Here is a 21,606-nt window from a genome sequence, read left to right on the forward strand (position 1 = left end):
CCACGTTCAATTTCATACGTGTGTGTGTGTGTGTGTGTATACCTTAGGTAAGTAGGGAAATTATTTTTTTGGAGGTGGCACACACACACATGAAAGCTATTGTAAAAATCATGCAAAATGTTACAAAAAACAAAATATCTAACGGATGGAAGGAAATGGAGGCAAAGGAAAAACATCATGAAATTGATTGGCCTGTAAGAATGTTAGGACCAATCATTATAAAAAAAATTGAAGTTTATGGATCAGTGAGGTGCTTTTGGTTGGTTCAGAGAGGTTGGGCCAAACTAGGACCTAACTAATCATAGGAAATAATAAAATAGTAGAAAAATAGGATGGAAAGAGTTGGGTAAGACAAGGAGATATGAAGAAGAAGACAAAGAATGGAAACAAGAAGCATAGATCAAGGAAGGAAAAGGAGGAAGGAAATTAAGAAACAATTCAAGGAGTGCATGCTAGCAGAGAAAATAGATGCAAGAAGCTTGGTAATGCATCATGTACAATGAAGAGAGTAGGAGATACTTGCATAATACCAAGGAGGAGAGGACTTACGCTAGTGACTCTGTTGGGTAAGTTGTTGAACTATGGTCTATTAATATGTAAATTTTTGGACTAATATCCCTTGCCTACAAACCAAGTAGCACTAAACTGTGGGTCTAATTTTCTTGTTAAGTAGGATTATTATGTTACAAGCAGGGGTTTCATTTAGAACCTTTCAATCCCTGAAATGAAATGCTTTTTGAGTTATGATCATTTCTCAATTATGAAATAATTTTAAAACTGAGAATCTAAAACCAAAACGTCTCTTTGTTAAAGGATGTTTAAAAAGTGAACCTGGAACCAAAATGTTTCTCTCTATTAAAAGTTGTTTAAATGATGAATTTGAAACTAAATCATCTTTGTCGAAAGGTTATATTTATAACCTAAACAAGGATTCTAACACTGCTCTAGTAGTCATAAACAATTTTTCTAAAAGCTGCACCAATGAGCTATGAATATTTTATCGGTGAAATTAGCTTAGAAATTGAATTTGAAACAAAACTACCTCCATTGTAAGACTAAATTTGTAACCAATAATAGGGATTATAGCTATGTTTCCTAGAGAAATGAAAAGGTTTACTAAAAATTGTCTCCATGAGCTACATTGTTTATATGTTCTCGAATCATTGGAAATAGTAACTTTGATTGGTCACAGTGATGTCAAGTTGTGAAATCTATGGCATGAATTAGATCCTCGTTGCTAAAGTGTTTTTTAATTTCTTCACTAATGGGTGGAGGTAACATACCTCTAGCTACCGTAGATTAGTCTTCTTTACTGTAGTACTCAAATTGCAGTAGACTCTAAATTCCCTACACTGGGTGGAGCTACTTTAGAAACAAGTTCAAGGTGGAGGAAGAGCTTTGGAGTCCCTAAAAAATGTGAGGGTGGCGTTTTTCACCTTTGGAGCCTGTCATTGGCTGGTGGGTGGAGGTGGCTTACTTATGGAGTCCTTGGACCAACCTATAAACGAGTAATTTTTATGTCAGAAGGGTGTAGGTAGGTTAGTCGTCTTGTAACATCCCTAGTGAAAATTCCATGTAATAAAAGTAAATAAAGGCAAAATAATAACCACAGATGATGGGACACTAATTCCACGCTGAATGTTTTGTAGAATCCTAGTGATGGGGATCACTTGTGATTGTTTATGGCTAAGGAAATTGGCAAAGGCAATGGTTAGTGATTTGGAAAGGAAGAATGGCATTTTTGGCATATTTATTTATGAAAATAATGGAAATTAGGAGAAAAGGGAGGTGAAAGGTCACATGTTGCATGTGAGGAGTAAAATGATAGAAAACGAAGAAAATAGAGGCCTCACTCATAAAAAGGCTTCTAAGGATCAGTTGGTAACCATTTGTCAGTTCAATTTTGGAGCTCTCTCATTATTCTCGCTCTCTCTCATACACTTGGAGACTTAGAGTTTTCTTGGAGCACTCTTGGAGTGCCTGGCATACTTGGATTTTTGGAGCAAGAAGGAAAAGGAAGAGTAGGAAAATGCAAGAGGGCATCGTGATCAGCAACTACATCAGATTTTCTTGGAGGTACCTAGTTGCATGTATGTTTCCTTCACTAGTTTTGGTATGCAGGGAATATGCATGTGGATTTTTGGTTGTGATATATCATTTGCATGGAGGATGGTCAGGATTGACAATGGATTTCATAGCCTTTCCATTTCCTAGATAACCATGGTGATTGTGGGTTTATTTTGATTGTTTTGTTTTGGTTGGTTCTCATGTTTCCTTCACTTGGGTTGAGTTATTAGTTCCTAGAAGCCCTGGTTGGATAAATGCTCTGGTGGCCCTATAAAAGCTTGGGTTGAGTTACTAGTCCTATAAGCCTTGGTTGGACAAATTCTATCAAAGCCCTTGGTGGGTTGAGTTACTAATCCTAGAATTCTTGGTTGGACAAACACTCTGGAAGCCCTGTATAAGATGTGGGTTGAGTTACTAGCCCTAGAAGCTTTGGATGGAACAAACACTCTACAAGCCCTGGAAAGATTATATGGAGACCAATATAATGATGGTTTTGGTGATGTTTGACCGGGTGGTGGAATCACTGTTTGATTGGTTGAGGTGGATGGCCTCTAGAAGCCCTCAATGAGTTTTGATTGATGTGTTCTATTAGATACCACATTCATGCTTGGAATATGGCATGGGGGTAAATGGATGAAGAGAGATTTAGCTCAACCACTCTATGGTTGGGTAGAACGTGGAAGTCCCATCCCGGATTTGGATTTTGCATCATTAATGAAAGTTAATTTCTCCTTGTATTTCTATGAGAATTTTGGTGAATTATATGTGGTCTATATGATTTTATTTTCATGAGTATTTATGTTGCTATTATGTTGTTTATGTATGTGTTTTATGACAGCATCCATGTATGGATTTTATCATGGTTTTACTTGTAATTGAATGTATCTATGACCTAATGAATGGAATGGTAGTTGATGTGTTTAGGTATCAATGGTTCTTAGCAATTCCCAGCCAAGTATGAGACCCTTATGCTGAAAAATGTTATTTACTCTGTAGATTACATATTCGTGATATGTTTGAAGAAATTCCTGTCGTGGTTAGTAGGCGTCCAGTGAAGGTCTTAAACAAATATTTTATTTGATACTATCATTTCCATGTTATTTTACTGATTTGAGGAGATGGTTCAATTCTAGGTAGTGACCTGGGGTCTGGGCCTAAAAAAGTGGCTCAAATCTTAGTCACTGGCATAACACTGACAATTTTGGTCTCTAGTTGCTAGCATCCAAGCCTGTGAGAGTGACTTTGGGATTTTTGTCGCCCTCATGCTTATAACACAAGAGCGACTGAGGCTTAAGTTGTCCATAAGATCAGTTGGACCCCAAGGAAAGTTATCTAAAGCATTGGATTGGTTCCTCAGGGTCCTGTAGTTGATGATTAATGTTTGTATGGTGTGTTTCCATCAGTTCCACATCCTTAACATCACTTAGGAGGTCGAACGATATCATAGTTGACTTTTGTCGCATGTTTAACCTGGCTGACTGGTTGCTTTGGTAGATGCGGGAGGAGGGTGTTACAGAGTTGTATTAGAGCATGGTTCACCCCTCAAACTGGATGGGCTATGTGTTGGTCATACATGCATGTCAGTTGCATGTGTGTCTCTCACCCTTGCATTCCATGTGCTTGTTGCATTTTCATGATGTTGTTCATGGTTATAGTGATGTCATCATGTGAAATTTGAGGTTTTATTATGGAATGCATCGTTGTGAGTGTATGACTAGTTACATGTTTGTTTATGTCACTTACATGTATCATTGTAGTATGCTTGGTTACATTCTTGCATGTTTCATTACATTCTTGTATGCGTGGTTGCATGTATCATTCTTGCAGGTTTGATTTCAAATATTGTTCATTCATGCTTGGTCATATGTGTTTATGCATATGTGTGGATGGTTATGCATTGCTTATGCTTGTTCATGTTTTCATGTGGTCAAGTGTATAGTGACATAATGATGGTGGTTTTCATGCATAAGGTCATGGTGTGTGTTGTCACTGAGGTCATGCATTGATGATTGGACCCTAGCTAAAATGATGGTTGCATGATCATATGCTTATGTTTTATGTTTCTATATTCTATCATGATTATGTTATACATGTATCACGCTGACTTGTTGATCTTGTAGACAAGGTATCCTCCTTGAGCTATTCTAAGGTACGTTGGTTTATTGTGATTTGGTTTAGCTGACATGATATACCTTGCAGAAAGAAATATCAAATGGTTAGCAAGATGGTTGACTACAAAGACTCTCCCTATGAATTAGAAGAATAGTATGGCGTTGGGAACTCTTCCGAATTGAGAGTGACACTGAGAAGTTTAAAGGATGAAATAAGGAGTTGTAAGACATATAATGCCAAAATCATATAGGAACAGGAAAAGTTAATAGAGGTAAATGCAATCATACTTCAAAGTTTTCCAGATTTGCAGCGATAGGGACCGATTTTGATTAGCCACGAAGATTAGGATAGAGCTAATGGGGCATATGGTAGTAGATCACATGGTCGTCACAAATCAAATAGAGATGGCACAATCAAAGATGGCAAATTGTTAGAAGCTTTGGATAGGAGAAGGGATAGACACAGTTATGATTATAGTTCTGATTCAAATAAACACTATGATCATCATCGGTATCGTCCTTACAGGAGGAGTGATAAGGGGTAGTTTCCAGATAAGTTTAAGAAAGCAAAGACACCTAATTTTGATGGAGAGGTAAGGAAATAACAAGATACAGAGGCATGGTTGCTAGCCATGAAGAAGTTATTTAGATTGCCTGACTATTCAAAGAACATGAAAGCTAGAGTGGCTACATTCAGTCTCAAAGGAAAAGCAGACATTTGGTGAGAAGACGTGAAGAGTGTGAGAGGTATAAATGAGGAAGATTTGACTTGGAGTGAGTTTGAGCGCCTATTCAAGAAGAAGTATTTATCGTAAAGATACTTTGATGACAAGGCAAAAGACTTCTATGAGCTAAAGATGTGATCCATGACAGATGATAAGTACACTAGCAGATTCTTAGAGTTGTTGAGGTATGTGCCTTACCTCAAGGAGGAGAAGGCTAATATTCAGAGATTCTTTAGTGGGTTACCAGTTGCATTCAAATATAGGATTGAGTTCAATCATCCTAGATCATTGGAGGATGCAATTTGAAAAATGAAGCATTGGTATGAATAATTGAAGTGCAGAATTAATACTAAGCCAGACTAGAGAGGTAATGCAAAGAACAAAGGCAAATGGGACAAGAAGTGAGTACGACCACATGAGACAAGTTACAAGGAGAATGTTGCACCAACTAATAAGTTCAATACATCAGATAGAGGATAGGGATTCCAATTAGGAGAACATAACAAGGAGATAGGTTGGAAGGCTATAGAGTATTGGAATTGTGGCAAAAATCATCCCAGTAGAGATTGTCCGCAAAATCAGGGTGCTAGACCTCAGATATATAGTGCACAGGATGCAGGATGCAAATACTTTTGGGGATGTTGGTCAGATTATTCCATGTATTTATGCAGCATTGGATAACAAACATGGATAGCATCAGGCATCTATCATTGAGATGGATGGTAAGATCTTTGATCAAGTTATTTCTATTTTGATTGACCATGGATCTAATTATAGCTATGTGAGTCCTGACTTGGTGGATAACTATGGTTTGAGTAAGGAATTTCATGTAGAATATTGGTTAGTGCAGTTGTGTATAGGTACGAAGAAGCGAGTTCATCATTGGGTAGGAGATTTTACATTTGATTTGAATGGTATGCCTACAACAACACATTTGAATATCTTACGGTTGCGATCATACAATATGTTGTTGGGCATGGATTGGTTGTATATTCATAGAACCAAGGTAGAAAAATATGACAAGGCCATTGAGTGTGTTGATGACAATGGAGAACCAAGAGTCTTACAGGGAAAGAAGAAAGCCACATCAGTTAGGATGGTGACAATTATGCAAGAAAAGAGTAGTCACGGGAAAGGGTGTAAGTTATTTGCAGTGCACAATTCTAGTGACAAAGGTAAGGAAGTTGAGGATGTAGATGTGTTGAGAAGATACCCATTATTACAATAATTCAAGGATGTGTTTCATCAGGACATTTTAGGGTTGCCACCTCATAGGGAGGTATACTTTTCTATTGAGCTAGTGCTAGTGGCAATTCCAACATAAAACGCACCTTCAAAGATGAGCACGCCTGAGTTGGTTGAGTTAAAGTTGCAGCTGAAGAAAATTTTGGACAATGGGTATATTAGGTCGAGTGTATCTCCTTGGGGCACACCGGTATTGTTTGTGAAGAAGAAAGATTGTACTCTCATATTATGCATTGGCTACAGGTAGTTGAAAAAGGTGACCATCAAGAATAGGTATCCATTCCTAGGGATTGATGACTTGTTTGATCACCTTAAGGGAGAAGTAGTGTTCTCTAAGATCGACTTGAGATCCATATACCACCAGGTACGGATCAAAGAGGAGGAAATTTAGAAGACTATGTTCCAGAATACATATGGGCATTATGAGTTTGTTGTAGTTCCATTTGGCTTAACTAATGCTCTAGCTACATTTATGTCTTTGATGAATAGTGTGTTGCATCCATACTTGGATAAGTTTGTTATTATGTTAATTGGTGATATAATGGTGTATTCTAAAACTAAGGAAGAGCATGTCTAACATTTAGCAGCAATGTTGAGGTTGTTGAGAGAGCATCAGTTGTATGCTAAGGTCAGCCAGTGTAGTTTCTTTCATACTGAGGTACACTACTTGGGGCATGTTGTCTCCAAGGAGGGCGTTGTAGTAGATCCAAAAAATATAAGAGCCATCATGGAGTGGGTAGATCCTAAGAATGTGGATGAGGTGATATATTTCATGGGGTTGGCAGGATATTATAGGAGGTCATCAAGAAATTCTCACATATTTCTTATCCTATTACATTATTACAGAGGAAAAGTAAGAAGTTCAAAAGGACAGAGGAGTTTGAAGCTAGTTTTGAGAAGCTTAAGCAGTTGTTGACACATGCACCCGTGCTAAAGATTGCATATTTAGACAAAGAATTTGTAGTATGCACAAATTCCTGCAAGAAGGGACTGGGTGGAGTCCTTGTGTAGGATGGAGAGGTGGTATGCTATGGGTCGTGGAAACTGAATGAGCATGGGCAAAACTACCCCACACATGATCTTGAGCTAACAATGATTATACATGCACTGAAGATGCAGAGACACTATCTTCTGGGCACGAGATTTACATTGATGAGTGATCATAGTGCTTTGTGATATCTCTTTGACCAACTGAATCTGAATGGTAGGTAGGCTCAGTGGTTGGCTATGATCAATGAGTTTGATTTTGAGATCAATTATATCAAAGGTAAAGAGAACAAATTGGTAGACAATCTTGGTAGATGGATACAAGTAAATCATTTAGCAACTATGAGCTCCCATGGGACAGATCTACTGGATAGGATCTTGTGGGAAGGTTAGCAGGATGTCAAATATATGGATATTGTGCACACGTTGTAGCAGATCACAGGTACAAGGACATGTAATAGTACATGTATAGGTACATGTACAATTAGTCGTACAGGTACAGAAACAGATGCAAGTGTACAAGATATGGATTATTGTCTAACGACAGATGGATTGGTTAGATTCAGAGACATGATATTTATACCGGATAACAGTGAGCTCAAGAAGGTAACCTTGAGGGACTTTCATGTGAAACCTTATTTAGGTCACCCAGGTTATCACAAGACATTAATTGTAGTGAAGAGATTTTACTATTGGTAAAATATGAAGAGAGATGTAGCACAGTTCGTGGCTAGATGTTTTGATTGTTAGCGAGTGAAAGCTTAATGAAAACATCCAGGTGGACTACTACAGCCAATCACAATTCTAGAGTGGAAATGGGAGGTCATTTCCATGGACTTCATTACATGTTTTCCGAAGACAGTGAGATAACATGATTCCATCACATGCATTGTGGACAGGTTGAGAAAGGTTTCACACTTCATTCTGGTTAAGTCTACATTCTCAGCTAGCGATGTACCATAGGTATTCATCTGATATGTGGTCAGATTGCATGGTGTTTTGAAGAACATTGTGTTAGATAGGGATGTGAAGTTCACTTCTATGTTTTGGAAGGAGTTGTTTGTAGGTTTGGGCATAGAGTTGGCCTTTAGCACATATTATCATTTGTAGACCAATGGACAGATAGAGAGTGTCAACAGGATATTAGAGGACATGTTGAGAATGTATGTGATGCATCAGCAATGGAAATGGGAAGAGTACCTTCCACTGGTTGAGTTAGCGTACAAAAATGGTTATGAGGAGTCATTGAGGATGGGTCCTTTTAAGGAATTGTATGGGCGAAGCTGTAACACTCCCACAAGTTGGAGTGATTTGGTTAACAGGGTATTGATTGGAACATGTTTGTTGATAGACACAGAATAGGAAATACAGGTACTCAACAAGAATCTAAAGACAGCACAAGATAGGTAGAAGAGTTATGGAGATAGGAACAGGTTGTTCAAGGAACTCCAGGTTGGGGAATAGGTGTACTTGCGCATCAAACTAAAGAAGAAATCCTTACAGATTGGATCATGTGCCAAGATGGGACCATGGTTTGTGGAACCTTTAACATTATTGAGAGGATTGGGCCAGTAGCCTATCATATTTCACTACCTCCGACAATGAAATTCCATGATGTTTTCCGTGTATCATTTTTAAGAGGTATGTTAAGGATGTTGATCATGTGATTGACTCGTTTATATTGTAGGTGGAACCAGATGGAGAATTCCAGCTGAAGCTTCAATGTATACTGTAGAAAAAGGTTCTCATGCTCCAAAACTAAGCAATCGATAAAGTTAAAGTGTAGTGGAATCACTTTGGGCCCGCTGAAGCTACATGGGAGATCGCGGATCAGATGTAGGCTATGTATCCTTCCTTGCTTGCTAGTTGAGGCAAATAATTTTTGAGTTGGTGTTTTGGTATATTCTTTGGTATATGTTTTGGTATACGTTTTGATGATGTTGGTTTATGTACATACGTATATGGATGTAAATACAACCATGAGCTGTGTTATAAATATCCAATAAGTGATATAGGTTTCATGTCATTACGATGTTATGTTGCTATTTTTTCATGTTGGTTTGTTTCTTAGCAGGTTGATCATTGTAAATATTGCGTTGAGCTAAGTTATAAAGTTTCATTGGAAGTATGTTTTTCTTACAACATTTTTATGGTTATTGTTGTTGTTGAACACCAAGGACGGTGTTCCACTAAGGAGGAGGGTTTTGTAACAGGCCTGAAAATTCCATGTAATAAAAGTAAATAAAGACAAAATAATAATCATCAATGATGGGACATTTAGTTCAAGCTGAATCTTGGGAAAAATCCTAGTGATGGGGATCACTTGTGATTGTTTGTGGCTAAGGAATTTGGCAAAGGAAATGGCTAAGGCTTTGGAAAGGAAAAATGGCATTTTTGGAACATTTATTTATGAAAATAATGGAAATTAAGAGAACAGGTAGGTGAAAGGTTGCAGGTTGCATGTGAGGAGGAAATTGAAGAAAAATAATGGAAAGTGAAGAAAATAGAATCCTCACTCATAAAATGCTTATGAGGATTAGTTGGTAACTTTATGTTAGTTCAGTTTTGGAGCTCTCTCATTATTCTCTCTCTCTCTCTCATACTCTTGGAGACATAGAGTTTTCTTGGAGCACTCCTGGAGGGTTTGGCATACTTGGATTTTTTTAGCAAGAATTCAAAGGAATAGCAGGAAAACACAAGAGGGCATCAAGATCAACAACTATGTTAGATTTTCTTGTAGTTACTAAGTTGCATGTATGTTTCCTTCACTAGTTTTTCCATGCATGGCATATGCATGTGGATTGTTGGTTGTGATCTGTCATTGGAATGAAGAATGGTTGTGATTGATAGTGGATTGCCTAGCCTTTCCATTTCCTAGATAGACATGGTGATTGTGGGTTTATTTTCATTGTTTTGTTTTGGTTGGTTCTCATATTTCCTTAGCTTGGGTTGAGTTATTAGTTCTTGGAAGCCCTGGTTTGACAAACGCTCTAGAAGACCTGTAATAGCTTGGGTTGAGTTACTAGTCCTGGAAGCCTTGGTTGGACAAACACTCGGGAAGCCCTTAGTGGCTTGAGCTAGTAGTCCTGGAATCCCTGGTTGGAAAAATGCTATGGAAGGTTTGTATAAGTTGTGGGTTAAGTTACTAGTCCTAGAAGCCTTGGTTGGAACAAATGCTCTGGAAGCACTGGAAGGCTTGGATGGAGAACAATTTGATAATGGCTTTTGTGATGTTCGATCAGGTAGTGGAATCACTATTTGATGGGTAGGTGGATGGCCTCTGGAAGCCCTAGATGATTTTTGATTTATGAGTTCTATGAGATCCCACATTCATGCTTGGAATATAGCACGGGGATGAATGGTTGAAGAGGGATTTGGCTCAACCATTCTACGTTCGGGTGTAATGCGGAAGTCCCATCCCGAGTTTGGATTTTTCATCATTAATGAAAGGTTATTTCTCCTCGTATTTCTATGAGAATCTTGATGCATTATATGTGGTCTATATGTTTGTACTTTCATGAGTATTTCTACTTCCATTATGCTAGTTATGTATGTGTTTTATGACAATAGTCATATATGGATTTAATCATGTTTTCACTTGTAATTGAATGATCAATGTATCTATGACCTAATGGATGGAATGGGAGTTGATGTATTGAGGTATAAATGGTTGTTATCGATTCTCAACTAAGTATGAGATCCCTATGCTCAAAACTTTTATTTACACCTGTATATTACATATTCATGATATGTTTGACGAAATGCCTATCATGGCTAGTAGTGGTTGAGTCAAAGTCTTAAACAAGTATTTGCTTTAATACTATCATCTCCATGTTATTTGAGTTATTTGAAGAGATTGTTCAATTATGGGCAGTGACCTGGGCTCTGGGCCTGAAAGGTGGCTAAAAGCCTGGAGTCGTTGGCATACCATTGACAGTGTTTGTCTCTGGTCACTGGCATGCAAGCCTCTGAGAGCGACATTGGATTTCTGGTTTCCCTCATGCCTATAGCATGGGAATGATTGAGGCTTAAGTTGTCCAAAAAATCAGTGGGATGCTAATACAAGCTGTCTAAAGTATTGGATTGGTTCCTGAGGGTCTTGTAGCTAATGATTAATTTATGTATGGTGTGTTTCCATCGGTTCGACTTCCTTAACATGACTTAGGAGGTAGAATAATGTCATAGTGGCCTCTTGTCACATTTTAACCCGGGCTGACGGATTTCTTGGGTAATGTGAGAGGATGATGTTACACCTGTTTAAACCTTGGTACATCTAGAACTGTGGTCATTAAGATAGTCTTTTCTAGCTAGGGGGTGAAAGCTACATGAGGGTTTAGTTGCACCCTATCTATGGTTGGGTGGAGAATCCTTTTCCCTTTCTAATGTGCATTTTTCTCTGAAAATTGTGATCTACTTAGGACAATTTTACAATAAGTTCTATTGTCAATAAATTACAATTCCTAGAGTTGTGGCCTATTGGCAGACTACTGTTATTGAAGATATCGAATGCATGGTACCTTGATTTGGTCATGATATTCACACAATCAAAACCTACTAGTATTTATAGTTAAAATTATAAAGTGTTCTATCAATTTTCAATCAAGTGATATACTACAAAAATATATTTTCTTCTTTATAAACATCAGCTTAGAAAATCCCATTTTATTGATTAATTATGTAGTCTTATCATGAATTGAATTTATGGTAATATCAATGGTCACTCTATAGTTTTATGGGGGTGGAGTATCATTACTAAATTAGTTAATAATCCTTTCATACCATCAATAACAATCAAACTTAATGAGACAGGTTCTTCATATATCCAAAACTTTTTTGTATGGGCTATGTGTGAAAAGTTTGTATTGCCTTGCCTTGCAATTCGTAGTATGTGGATTGTGTTAACATCAGGGATGCACACAAGCTTTTGTTACAAACCTCCTTATTAACATGTATACGACCTACGAGAGGGAAAAATCTAAGATGTGTTGCAATTTATGCTTCATAAGAAGGGCGACTGCTTTGTTAAAGCCTTCGCCTTAATAGGCCTATTGTCTTTGCAAACATCTATTGCAAGGAGTGTAAAAACATAACAACAATAGTATATATGTTATATTGATCCAATATTTGATACCACACTTGTGATAATACACATCTAGTGGCCTATGTAGTTGTTGTTACAAGATCATATCTTGCATTACTGTATAAGGTCTATGAACGGGACTAAAATCAACAAATTTAGCAGGTTAACAACAAAAAATAAATAATTAAATATTCAACCCAGTCTACACCAAATCTGAAGCATAGCTAAAATCATGCTAAATTAGCTTGAAATATGTGTGTTACTAAGTAAATAATGTCTCTCATTACTTTCTAATATAATTTATTTACTTGGCATCTAGATTATTCATGATGTATTAAATGTTAATGTTGATAGTACCACACTTGACCAACATTTTATTTTTGCTATTTTGCTTGGTAGCTAGTTACACCTATGGTTGCTACATTTCCTTTTACTGTTGAAAAGCGAGTTGTGTGCTCATCCTTTGCAAAAAAATTATATTTCCCATTACAGGCTTCTGAATGGATTTAATCAATTCACATGATGCATCCATCACATTTTACAACCATCTCTTGGGTTTAGTTATGCTGAGTGTTATGAATTTATTTTCCAAAATAATAAGCATACATCAAGCAACCTTGAATAAGCATACACTATACTTATGGTGTTGGCTAGATCTGATTTTTAACTACTAAGAGCATATATTAAAATTCATAAACGAATCCTATTAAATTATGTATAGACGAGGGTCCTATTGATGAACTAATTATGTCTTCCTCATCTAAATATGTTGGATTTGTGCCATATAATGAAATGCTTGAATTAGAGTGTTGATTTTTTTCTGGTTTTCATTTCTTTTGCTAATATAAAGGATATCTAGAATAATACATTTTGATGTGCTCCACTTCTCCTTATTTTGGCTATAAAAATAATAATTGTATATGATTTGGAACCATGGTTATCTATATATGGTCACATTTTCTTATTAAATATGTATTTTCATACTTAAATTACAATGAAATTAGGCAATAAGGTAACATTATTGAGTTGGAATGTATTAGGGGGACTAGAAATCACAATGAGATCTACATTGATCACATGCATTCCTAGCTAGTGGTTTTATATATAAATGTTATCTGTATGCATTCATTGCAAGTCCCTAGTTAAGTGCCTGCTTAAGGAACAATATGATTGTATCCTCTATTTTGACCATAGGTTACAATAATAGTTATTTTCATTATCCCCATAATTAGTTGCTAAACATACACCCTTGAAGGTTAAGGTAGCACCAAAAGGAAAATAATAGTTCTCAGAGGTAAATAATGGCACCTAATTCTATTGGCACAACAAAGAAAATATAAATTAACTATGAATTTCTGGTCATGCCTATACCTCATGAAAAATCATGAAAGAAAGATAATCGGAACCCTACCTTATCAAGAGTTTACTATCATAGTAAAACCTTGAATGCAATTAATGTTTTAGAGTTATGTTGGATATCATCATGTAAAGGTTTTTGTGGAGAGGTCACATAATAGTTGTTTGATGAGTACCTATGAAAGAAAATATGCCAAAAGAAAATAAGGAAAACAAAAAATAAAAATAAATATATGAATTTTTACCCCATTCTCATAATCTCACATTGGGAGTCAGATGACATAGTAACCGCCACTGGTCAATAAGGGGTATGTTACATGATATGAATGGGGAGGATTAGTAAAGCATGGTTGAATATGGCTAAATATGTTAAAGATATGGTTAACTAGAGTTTATTATTGTCTATATAGAGCTGACTATGTGTGCCTATGATTGTCCATAACTAATTATAGTTGACTATGATAGATTATGATTAACCATGGTTGACCATGGTTCCTCATGTTTGATGATGGTTAACCTTGTTTTCCAAGGGTGACTATGGTTGGACATGGCTAACCATGGCTAACCATGGGTGAACATTTTTTTGCCAATTTTAACATAATTAACTATAGTATTCTATCATAGATTATGGTTTTCCATGTTAAGAATGGATGGCCATGGTTGATCCTATTCAACCATGCTAACCTTTAATGAGCATCTTTACCGATTCTAACTATGGTTGACTATGGTTTGCCATGGTGAGAATCATTGAACATTGGTTGAAAATATTTTTCCAAGTTTTATTATGTTTTACCAGAGATGACCATGGTTGATCATGGTTGAACATCATTGATAATCATTAACGATTGTTAACTATTATTAACTAAAGTTGACTTGGTTGACCATGACTGACCATAATTGACTATGGTCAAACATGGCTTCCAAATCCATATATGGTTGATGGGATACCATAGTTAACTATGGGTAACCATAGCTAACCATAGCTAACCATGGTGACCATAATTGACTATGGTTTACCACATTGATTGTGGTTGAAAATAGTTGAGTATGGTTGATTGAAGGCAACCATGCTTTCTCATGGTCAAATAAGATTGCCAATGGTTGATTATTGTTGAGCATGGTTGGCTCTATGGTGACTATGGTTGCTTGAAGATGATCATACTTACTAATGGTTGGCTAAGATTGACCATAGTTGACTATGATTGCATGGTTTGTTAATGTTCTTGACTAATATTGACATGGATGATTACGATTAATTATGCTCAAGCTTAGTCAACCACGATTTGGTCGATTATGATAAACCATGGTTTGATTTTTTTTGTCAATTTATGTTGATTTTTTGTTTTCCATATTACGATGTAAATATTTTTCTATAACATTATGATGCAATTTTTCTTCTCATCTCATTGCAACATCGATTTTTGTTCATCATATTACAAGGATGATTTATGTTAAATAATGTTAACAGAAGAGCCCATAGGGGGCATGCCAATTAGTGATTACTAGGTTATGAAGTATTAATGTTTAAATTGAGAGATTCAAGGTTCAAATCCCCCATGGATGTTTACCCTATAAAAAAATGTTAAGACGGGGTTGACTAAGTTGTACCATAGTTGAGTATGGTTGGAAATTTAAATATTGATTGTAAATGTTAACTATGTTTTACTATGTCTTCATGTTGTGACATTGTTATTTGTTCATCATAGTGTCACACCATTTCTTTTTCATCATTTTTTGATGTTGATTTTGGTTCGTCATATTGAAATGTTGATTTTTTGTTTTCCAGATTGCAATGTTGGTGTTTTCTTTGTCACTTTGCAGTGTTTATTTTTTGGTTTTCATATTGCAATGTTATTTTTTTGTTCACCACAACTTGACATGAATTTTTTTCTGATCACATGCAATTATTCACTATGGCTTACCATAGTTAATCTAGTTTGACCATAGTTGAATATGTTTGTACTATTGAAAAAGGTTATAAATTTTATATTAAAGGATAAATATTAAGAAAACCTACATATTAATGAAACCTTAAACCTTATCAAATACAAACTATAAAACTTATTAAATATAATTCTTAAGTCTCATTAAATATAAGCCTTAAAACTTACTTATAAACTTTACTATGACAACCACATTTGTAAATGTGATTGATGTACACCGATAGGTGTATATGAATCACATTAATAATTATTCGATGTATGGAACCCAATATTATAAACCCAAATATTAAACCTATGGTGTCTCATATGGTGTCTCCTTTAAGGTTATGTTTTGATCCCCCTGACATCTCCTCCAAGGCCTTGTTATGATTGTCCTCTTCGAGGTGATGATGGTGTTCATGTTTCTTCTCATGTAATTTCCAATTTAAACTTCAATAATAAAAAAACCTAAACCATAAGCTTTCAAAGTAATGGAACTAGAAAATTATGTTATCAAATCTCCAATTAACACTAATAATGTATTAACACTTGAATTATGAATCATGTCTAACATTAAGAAAACCTGGTATAAGTTTACTTAGATTAAACGTTAAAATTATCTCACAATTGTTATTCCATTAATCCCTATTTATTGGTACGAGTCCTAAATATTTATTTTAATTTTTTTATATATTTATTATAAGAAAATTTAAATACCCATAAAAACATAGTGTATTCATGAATTTTAATTATATCCAATGATAAAATAAAATATAGCTTATATCAATACATTTTTATATAATTTGATTATTGCAAATTTATATTTTTATATTTAAATTTGAAAAAAATTAATTCAAAAGAAAATAAATTTTATTTATTACAAAATCTAGAATTTAAGGTTTTATAAAAATCTACACAAAATTTTAATCAATGTAAATCTTATATTAATGAGCTTTCACAATAGATAAAACTTCAAAAACTCACTAACTATTCTTTTAATCTAGAGATTAAAAACTCATCAACTATCTGACTTAGACTTTAAAAATTATAAGAAAATTTTTTATTGAATTATTTATACCCTAAATATATCCATGTAAAATACTTATAATAAATTGTTAGAGATAATGGAGAATATCTTAGAATATTGAGTTGGTTCACAAGACCTTAGGATAGGAATTAGTTTTTATTTCTTAGATTATGGTTCTAACTTCCCTAAATATATGATTGTTATATGATGTGTGATGTACATCGACAATGTAGAGTGTTCTGCAGAGCCAGACTCTCCTGGTTCAGACTCTCTTTCGTAGAGCTGACCAGTGGGTTCTTTTTTATTAATTCCAACATCACTTTTTAACATGGTATCATAGCTACAGGACAGAGGAACCTGTACGCTGAGTGGAGGATTTGAAAGGCACGACCGAGGTGAAATCGTCACATGCGATTGAGGGAAAATCACGCCGATTCCATTGTGACCTTCCCTTCATTTCATTTTGGACAACTATCGCTGGATAATCCTGGATAGTAATGAATACCTTCTTGGATCCATGGTGCTAACTCATGCTGACTGTGCAAACAAAAATAAGGGGCCACGTCTTGGCGGTGGTGGCTAAGAGAAGGGGTTGCATGGAGGCCGACATCTGCCGATAGGAGGTTGTGGTGGAGGTCGTGGTAGAGGCCGTGAAGGAAGCCACAGTGGTTGTGTGTGCACTGTGGGATCAAACAGTATTGGAAATCATTTATCACTTTTCATATAGATCTGGGGTAAATCTAACACATATTTTTTTTTACCTGTTAAATTTTTTAATCGCCAAGATGAATAATCAAATGATTGAAGCATACCTGAATGAGCATAACAGGCTCAATGGCTCCAATTATGCAAATTGGAAATTCATGATGCAGACTTTGCTAGAAGTGCAGAGTGCCTGGATGATTGCAAATGGGGGTAAGAAGAAGCTAGCAGCCATATCAGCATCAGTCCCAGATTGGGAGAAGCGAGAAGGTAAAGTAAGGACGTTGCTGAAGATGTTAGTGAAAGACTGCATCATACCACATATCAAAAAATGTAAATCAACAAGCGAAATCTGGGGAATTTTGAATGATTTGTATGAGATCAGGAATACAAATCGTCTTATGTTTCTGAAGAGCAAGATCTTATCCCTAAAGATGGAGGAGAATGAAACAGTTGTTGCCTTCATAGTGAGGATCAAAGATCTGAAGAACAAATTGGTAGACATTGGTGATACAGTTGCAGATACAGATCTAGTAATAATTACCATGAATGGTGTGGCCAATGACTACCAAATGTTTGTCACTAGGATAAATGCAAGAGAGAAGATCCGGAAGTTTGAAGAACTGACAGGAATATTGATGCAAGAAGAAGAAAGAATATCAACTTTGAAGCCCCAGAGTGTCGATCTTGTGTTGATGGCGAAAAAGAACTTCTTCAGAGGAAAAGGAAATCTGCAACAGCAAAACGGAGGTAACTCACAGAAAAGACCAAATCAGACTCAAGGTATGCATCCGAAAAGAAACAACTCTGTAATTAAATATTTTTATTGTGGAAAACTTGGTCATATAGCTAAGGAATGTAGGAAGAAGATATATCATGAACAACAACAGAAGAAAAAACGACATGCAAGTCATCTCGCGAATGATAATAATGTGCAAAATTTCAGATTGTTCATGCAAAATTTGATCATAATATTGATGCAAACATCTGGTATGTAGATTCAGGAGCATCAACACATATGACAGGGAACAAGAAATGGTTCGAAGACTTTAAATAAATCAACGATGGAGCACAAATTTACCTAGGTGATGATAGAAGTCATCAGATCAAAGGCTGTGGAAACATTTATGTCATTTTACCTAATGGTACTGTAAGACATATTCATAATGTCATGTATGTGCCCGGTGTAACAAAGAACTTGATTTTTGTATCCATGATTACAGATCAAGATCTTAAAGTTGAATTTTTTAAATCTAACTGTTATATTAAAGATCTGTTAGATGGCATGAAGACTATTTCTACATGAATTCGAATAGGAGGTCTGTACAAATTGGATGTAAGACTAGCACCAGTTCGAGCCTTGACAGTAGCGAGTTTGACTACAGAAGAGCCGTGGCACCAGATATTTGGTCATATCAACTACAATGATTTGTTGTTACTTTAGAAAAAGGAAATGATAAGAGATCTTCCTATGTTAAAACAAGTGCATAATGATTGTGATGCCTGTACATTAGGAAAGATTCATAGAGAGGAATTCCCTGTTCGAGTAGAGAAGAAGCAGAGAGACATACTTGAATTAGTGCACACAGATCTTTTTGGACCCATGCAAACAAAGTCATTAGGAGGTGCACTGTATTTTTGATTGTTTATTGATGACTGCACACAGTTTTCTTGGGTATAATTTTTGAGTAAGAAGAGTCACACATTTGAATACTTTAAGCAGTTCAGAAACATGACTGAAAAGAAAACATGGAAGCATATAAAAATCCTCCACTCTGATTAAGGGGGAGAATACAGGAAGGATGAGATTACCAATTATTGTAAAGACCATTGGATATTACAACAATTCACAGTACCCCATACTCCTCAGCAGAATGGAGTAACAGAAAGAAAGAACAAAACATTGGTGGAATGCGCTAGGAGCATGTTGAAAGGTAAGGATCTTTCGAATGGTTTTTGGGTTGAAGCATTGAATACTGTAGTTTATTTGAAAATAGGAGTCCTGCAAAGAGTCTTGAGTTTAAAACTCCTTATGAAGCATTATATGGATTTAAGCCTGTAGTAAAACATTTAAGAGTGTTTGGGTATAAATCATTTACCCATATTCCAAAGGAAGACATAAGAAAACTAGATTCAAAATCCATCAGATGTACCTTTATAGGGTATTGTTCACAATATAAAGCTTATATATTATTTAATCCCTCTACTCACAAGATTTTTGTTAGTAGAGATGTCATATTCCATGAGAAATATCATGAAGAATTTGATAAGCGCAATGATTAATGGGATATTCCATTCTTTGTGGAAGAAAGCGAAGAAATAGGAAACAATCAGGATCAGCAGACAAAGGTAGAATATGAGCAACAACAGATACACCAGCAACAACAGAAGCAACATCAGCAGGAAGGAAAAGAAAATGATGATTAGACAAGGTTTGAAGCTACTCCACCGCTCAGGAGATTAGGTAGGAAATCTCAATTACCTGCAAGATATAGGGAAAATGCTTTTATAACTAGTATGATGAATGTTGTTGAACCTTCACTACTACACCAAGGGCACTTTTGAGACAAAACAAATCTTTTGTCTCAAAAAAAGTCTTTTGTCTCAAAAAAAGTCTTTTGTTGATTGAAGTGCCGCATGCTTGAGCTGTGTGTGGATCTTTTATTTTACATTAAAAATTAATATTAATTGATTTGTCTCAAATATAAGGTTTAAGACAAAAATAGGTTGAGACAAAAATATTTTAAGACAAAACGTTATGTTTAAGACAAAAATAGTTTAAGACAAAAATATTTTAAGACAAAAGTAGTTTGAGACAAAAATATTTTAAGACAAAACTTTATATTTAAGACAAAAATAGTTTAAGACGAAAATATTTTGAGACAAAACTTTATATTTAAGACAAAAGTAGTTTGAGACAAAAATTTAAAGACAAAAATAGTTTAAGACAAAATTATTTTAATACAAAAACAATTTAAGACAAAATTATTTTAAGACAAAAGCAATTTAAGACAAAATTAGTTTAAGACAAAACTTTATATTTAAGACAAAAGCATTTTGAGACAAAAATATTTTAAGACAAAACTTTATATTTAATACAATGACCAATTTAGATCAAACCTATGTTATTCTTTTATCTTTACATAGAATGTGTCATCTTTGGGCATGGGGGTAATCAATCTGTGCCCAATAGTACGCCATATGCAACCAATGGAAATATATTCAAGTGAGATTTCATAGGCATGCCACTAGGCTCAAATACACACGACCTTACCCAATGACAAATTTTCCTTTTTGTTCTAGTTACTAACTGAACCAACCATGGATCTTCATTCAATTCCCTAAGTAGATTTCATATACCAATAATATTTAGGTTGACATAACTATAACTAGAACCTAGATCAACTAAAATGGAAATAACTTGGTCATGCAACTTACCTTCCCTCTTAATAATGGATGTCTACTGGTCTGCTTGGTAGTTGTCCACTACTACATAAACTCTCGGCATGTTCTGAGCTATATCACCTATTGTCCAAGCTTCTTGAGCACTATAGATCTTTGGGCCAACATTTTTTTGATGTGGATAATCCCTTCTTCTATGATGTTCACCAGAAATCCAACATTTTAGTGGCTCTCATCCCTCAAACTTGGTCTACTCTAGTGCTAGTTGTTGCACATTTTCCTTAACAACAACGTTATATTTTTTGTTGAAATTGGTTTACAGGTGTTGGTTGCTTACCTTCCCTATCTTTTGAGTTTTTCTTGGGCTAATTTCTCTTATTTATGGAATTGTCCTTTTCCTACCATTTTCCCTCGATCTCTGGCCTACATTTTTCTTGCTCATAATAGTGCTTCGGCGTTTTTATGGCATCGTTCAAATTTAGTGGTTCCGGAAACTTAATTTTATCTTTGAATGCCACATGAAAGCCACTAATGAACCTTTGAATATTTTCTTTCTCATGATTGAGATATGGTACATACCTCAATAGTCATATTCGTGATGTATTCCTCATCTAATAATGGCCCCATCTTGAGTTCATAGAACTCCTTTTCATTTCCATCATAATAGTGTTCAGAAAGATATTGCTTTGTGAATAACTTTTCAAATTTTGCCCAAGTCAACTCCCTCTCAACAATCACTCTAACATTCTTCAGATCTTCCCACCATATATTTGTTTTTCCCTTCAAGTTGTAGGTGGCAACTCTAGCTTTCATATTTTTAGAATAGTTATGTATTCTAAAAAACTTCTTCATGCCCAACAACCAAGATTTTTCATCCTCTACCTTCGTCATATCCCCATCAAATGTGAGTGGCTTGGCTTTCTTAAACTCCTTAGGTGTGTAATCATTTTCCTTTCTTCCTGGATGATGATGATGATGGTGA

General features: G+C 35.4%; 1 protein-coding gene across 1 annotated transcript; it reads left to right on the top strand.

Moving 5' to 3' along the window:
• Positions 1–17,305: 17,305 nt before the first annotated feature.
• Positions 17,306–19,649, top strand: LOC149240191 (uncharacterized). The gene is made up of 2 exons (XM_089370099.1): positions 17,306–18,005; positions 19,531–19,649. Exons 1-2 carry the CDS (start codon positions 17,306–17,308, stop codon positions 19,647–19,649), a joined length of 819 nt encoding a protein of 272 aa, XP_089226225.1.
• The last annotated feature ends 1,957 nt before the right edge of the window (positions 19,650–21,606 follow it).

The sequence above is a fragment of the Pinus tabuliformis genome, chromosome 8 (genome assembly GCF_031772625.1).
Source record: "Pinus tabuliformis cultivar Carrire ecotype Pingquan chromosome 8, CPIR1, whole genome shotgun sequence".
NCBI lineage: Eukaryota > Viridiplantae > Streptophyta > Pinopsida > Pinales > Pinaceae > Pinus > Pinus tabuliformis.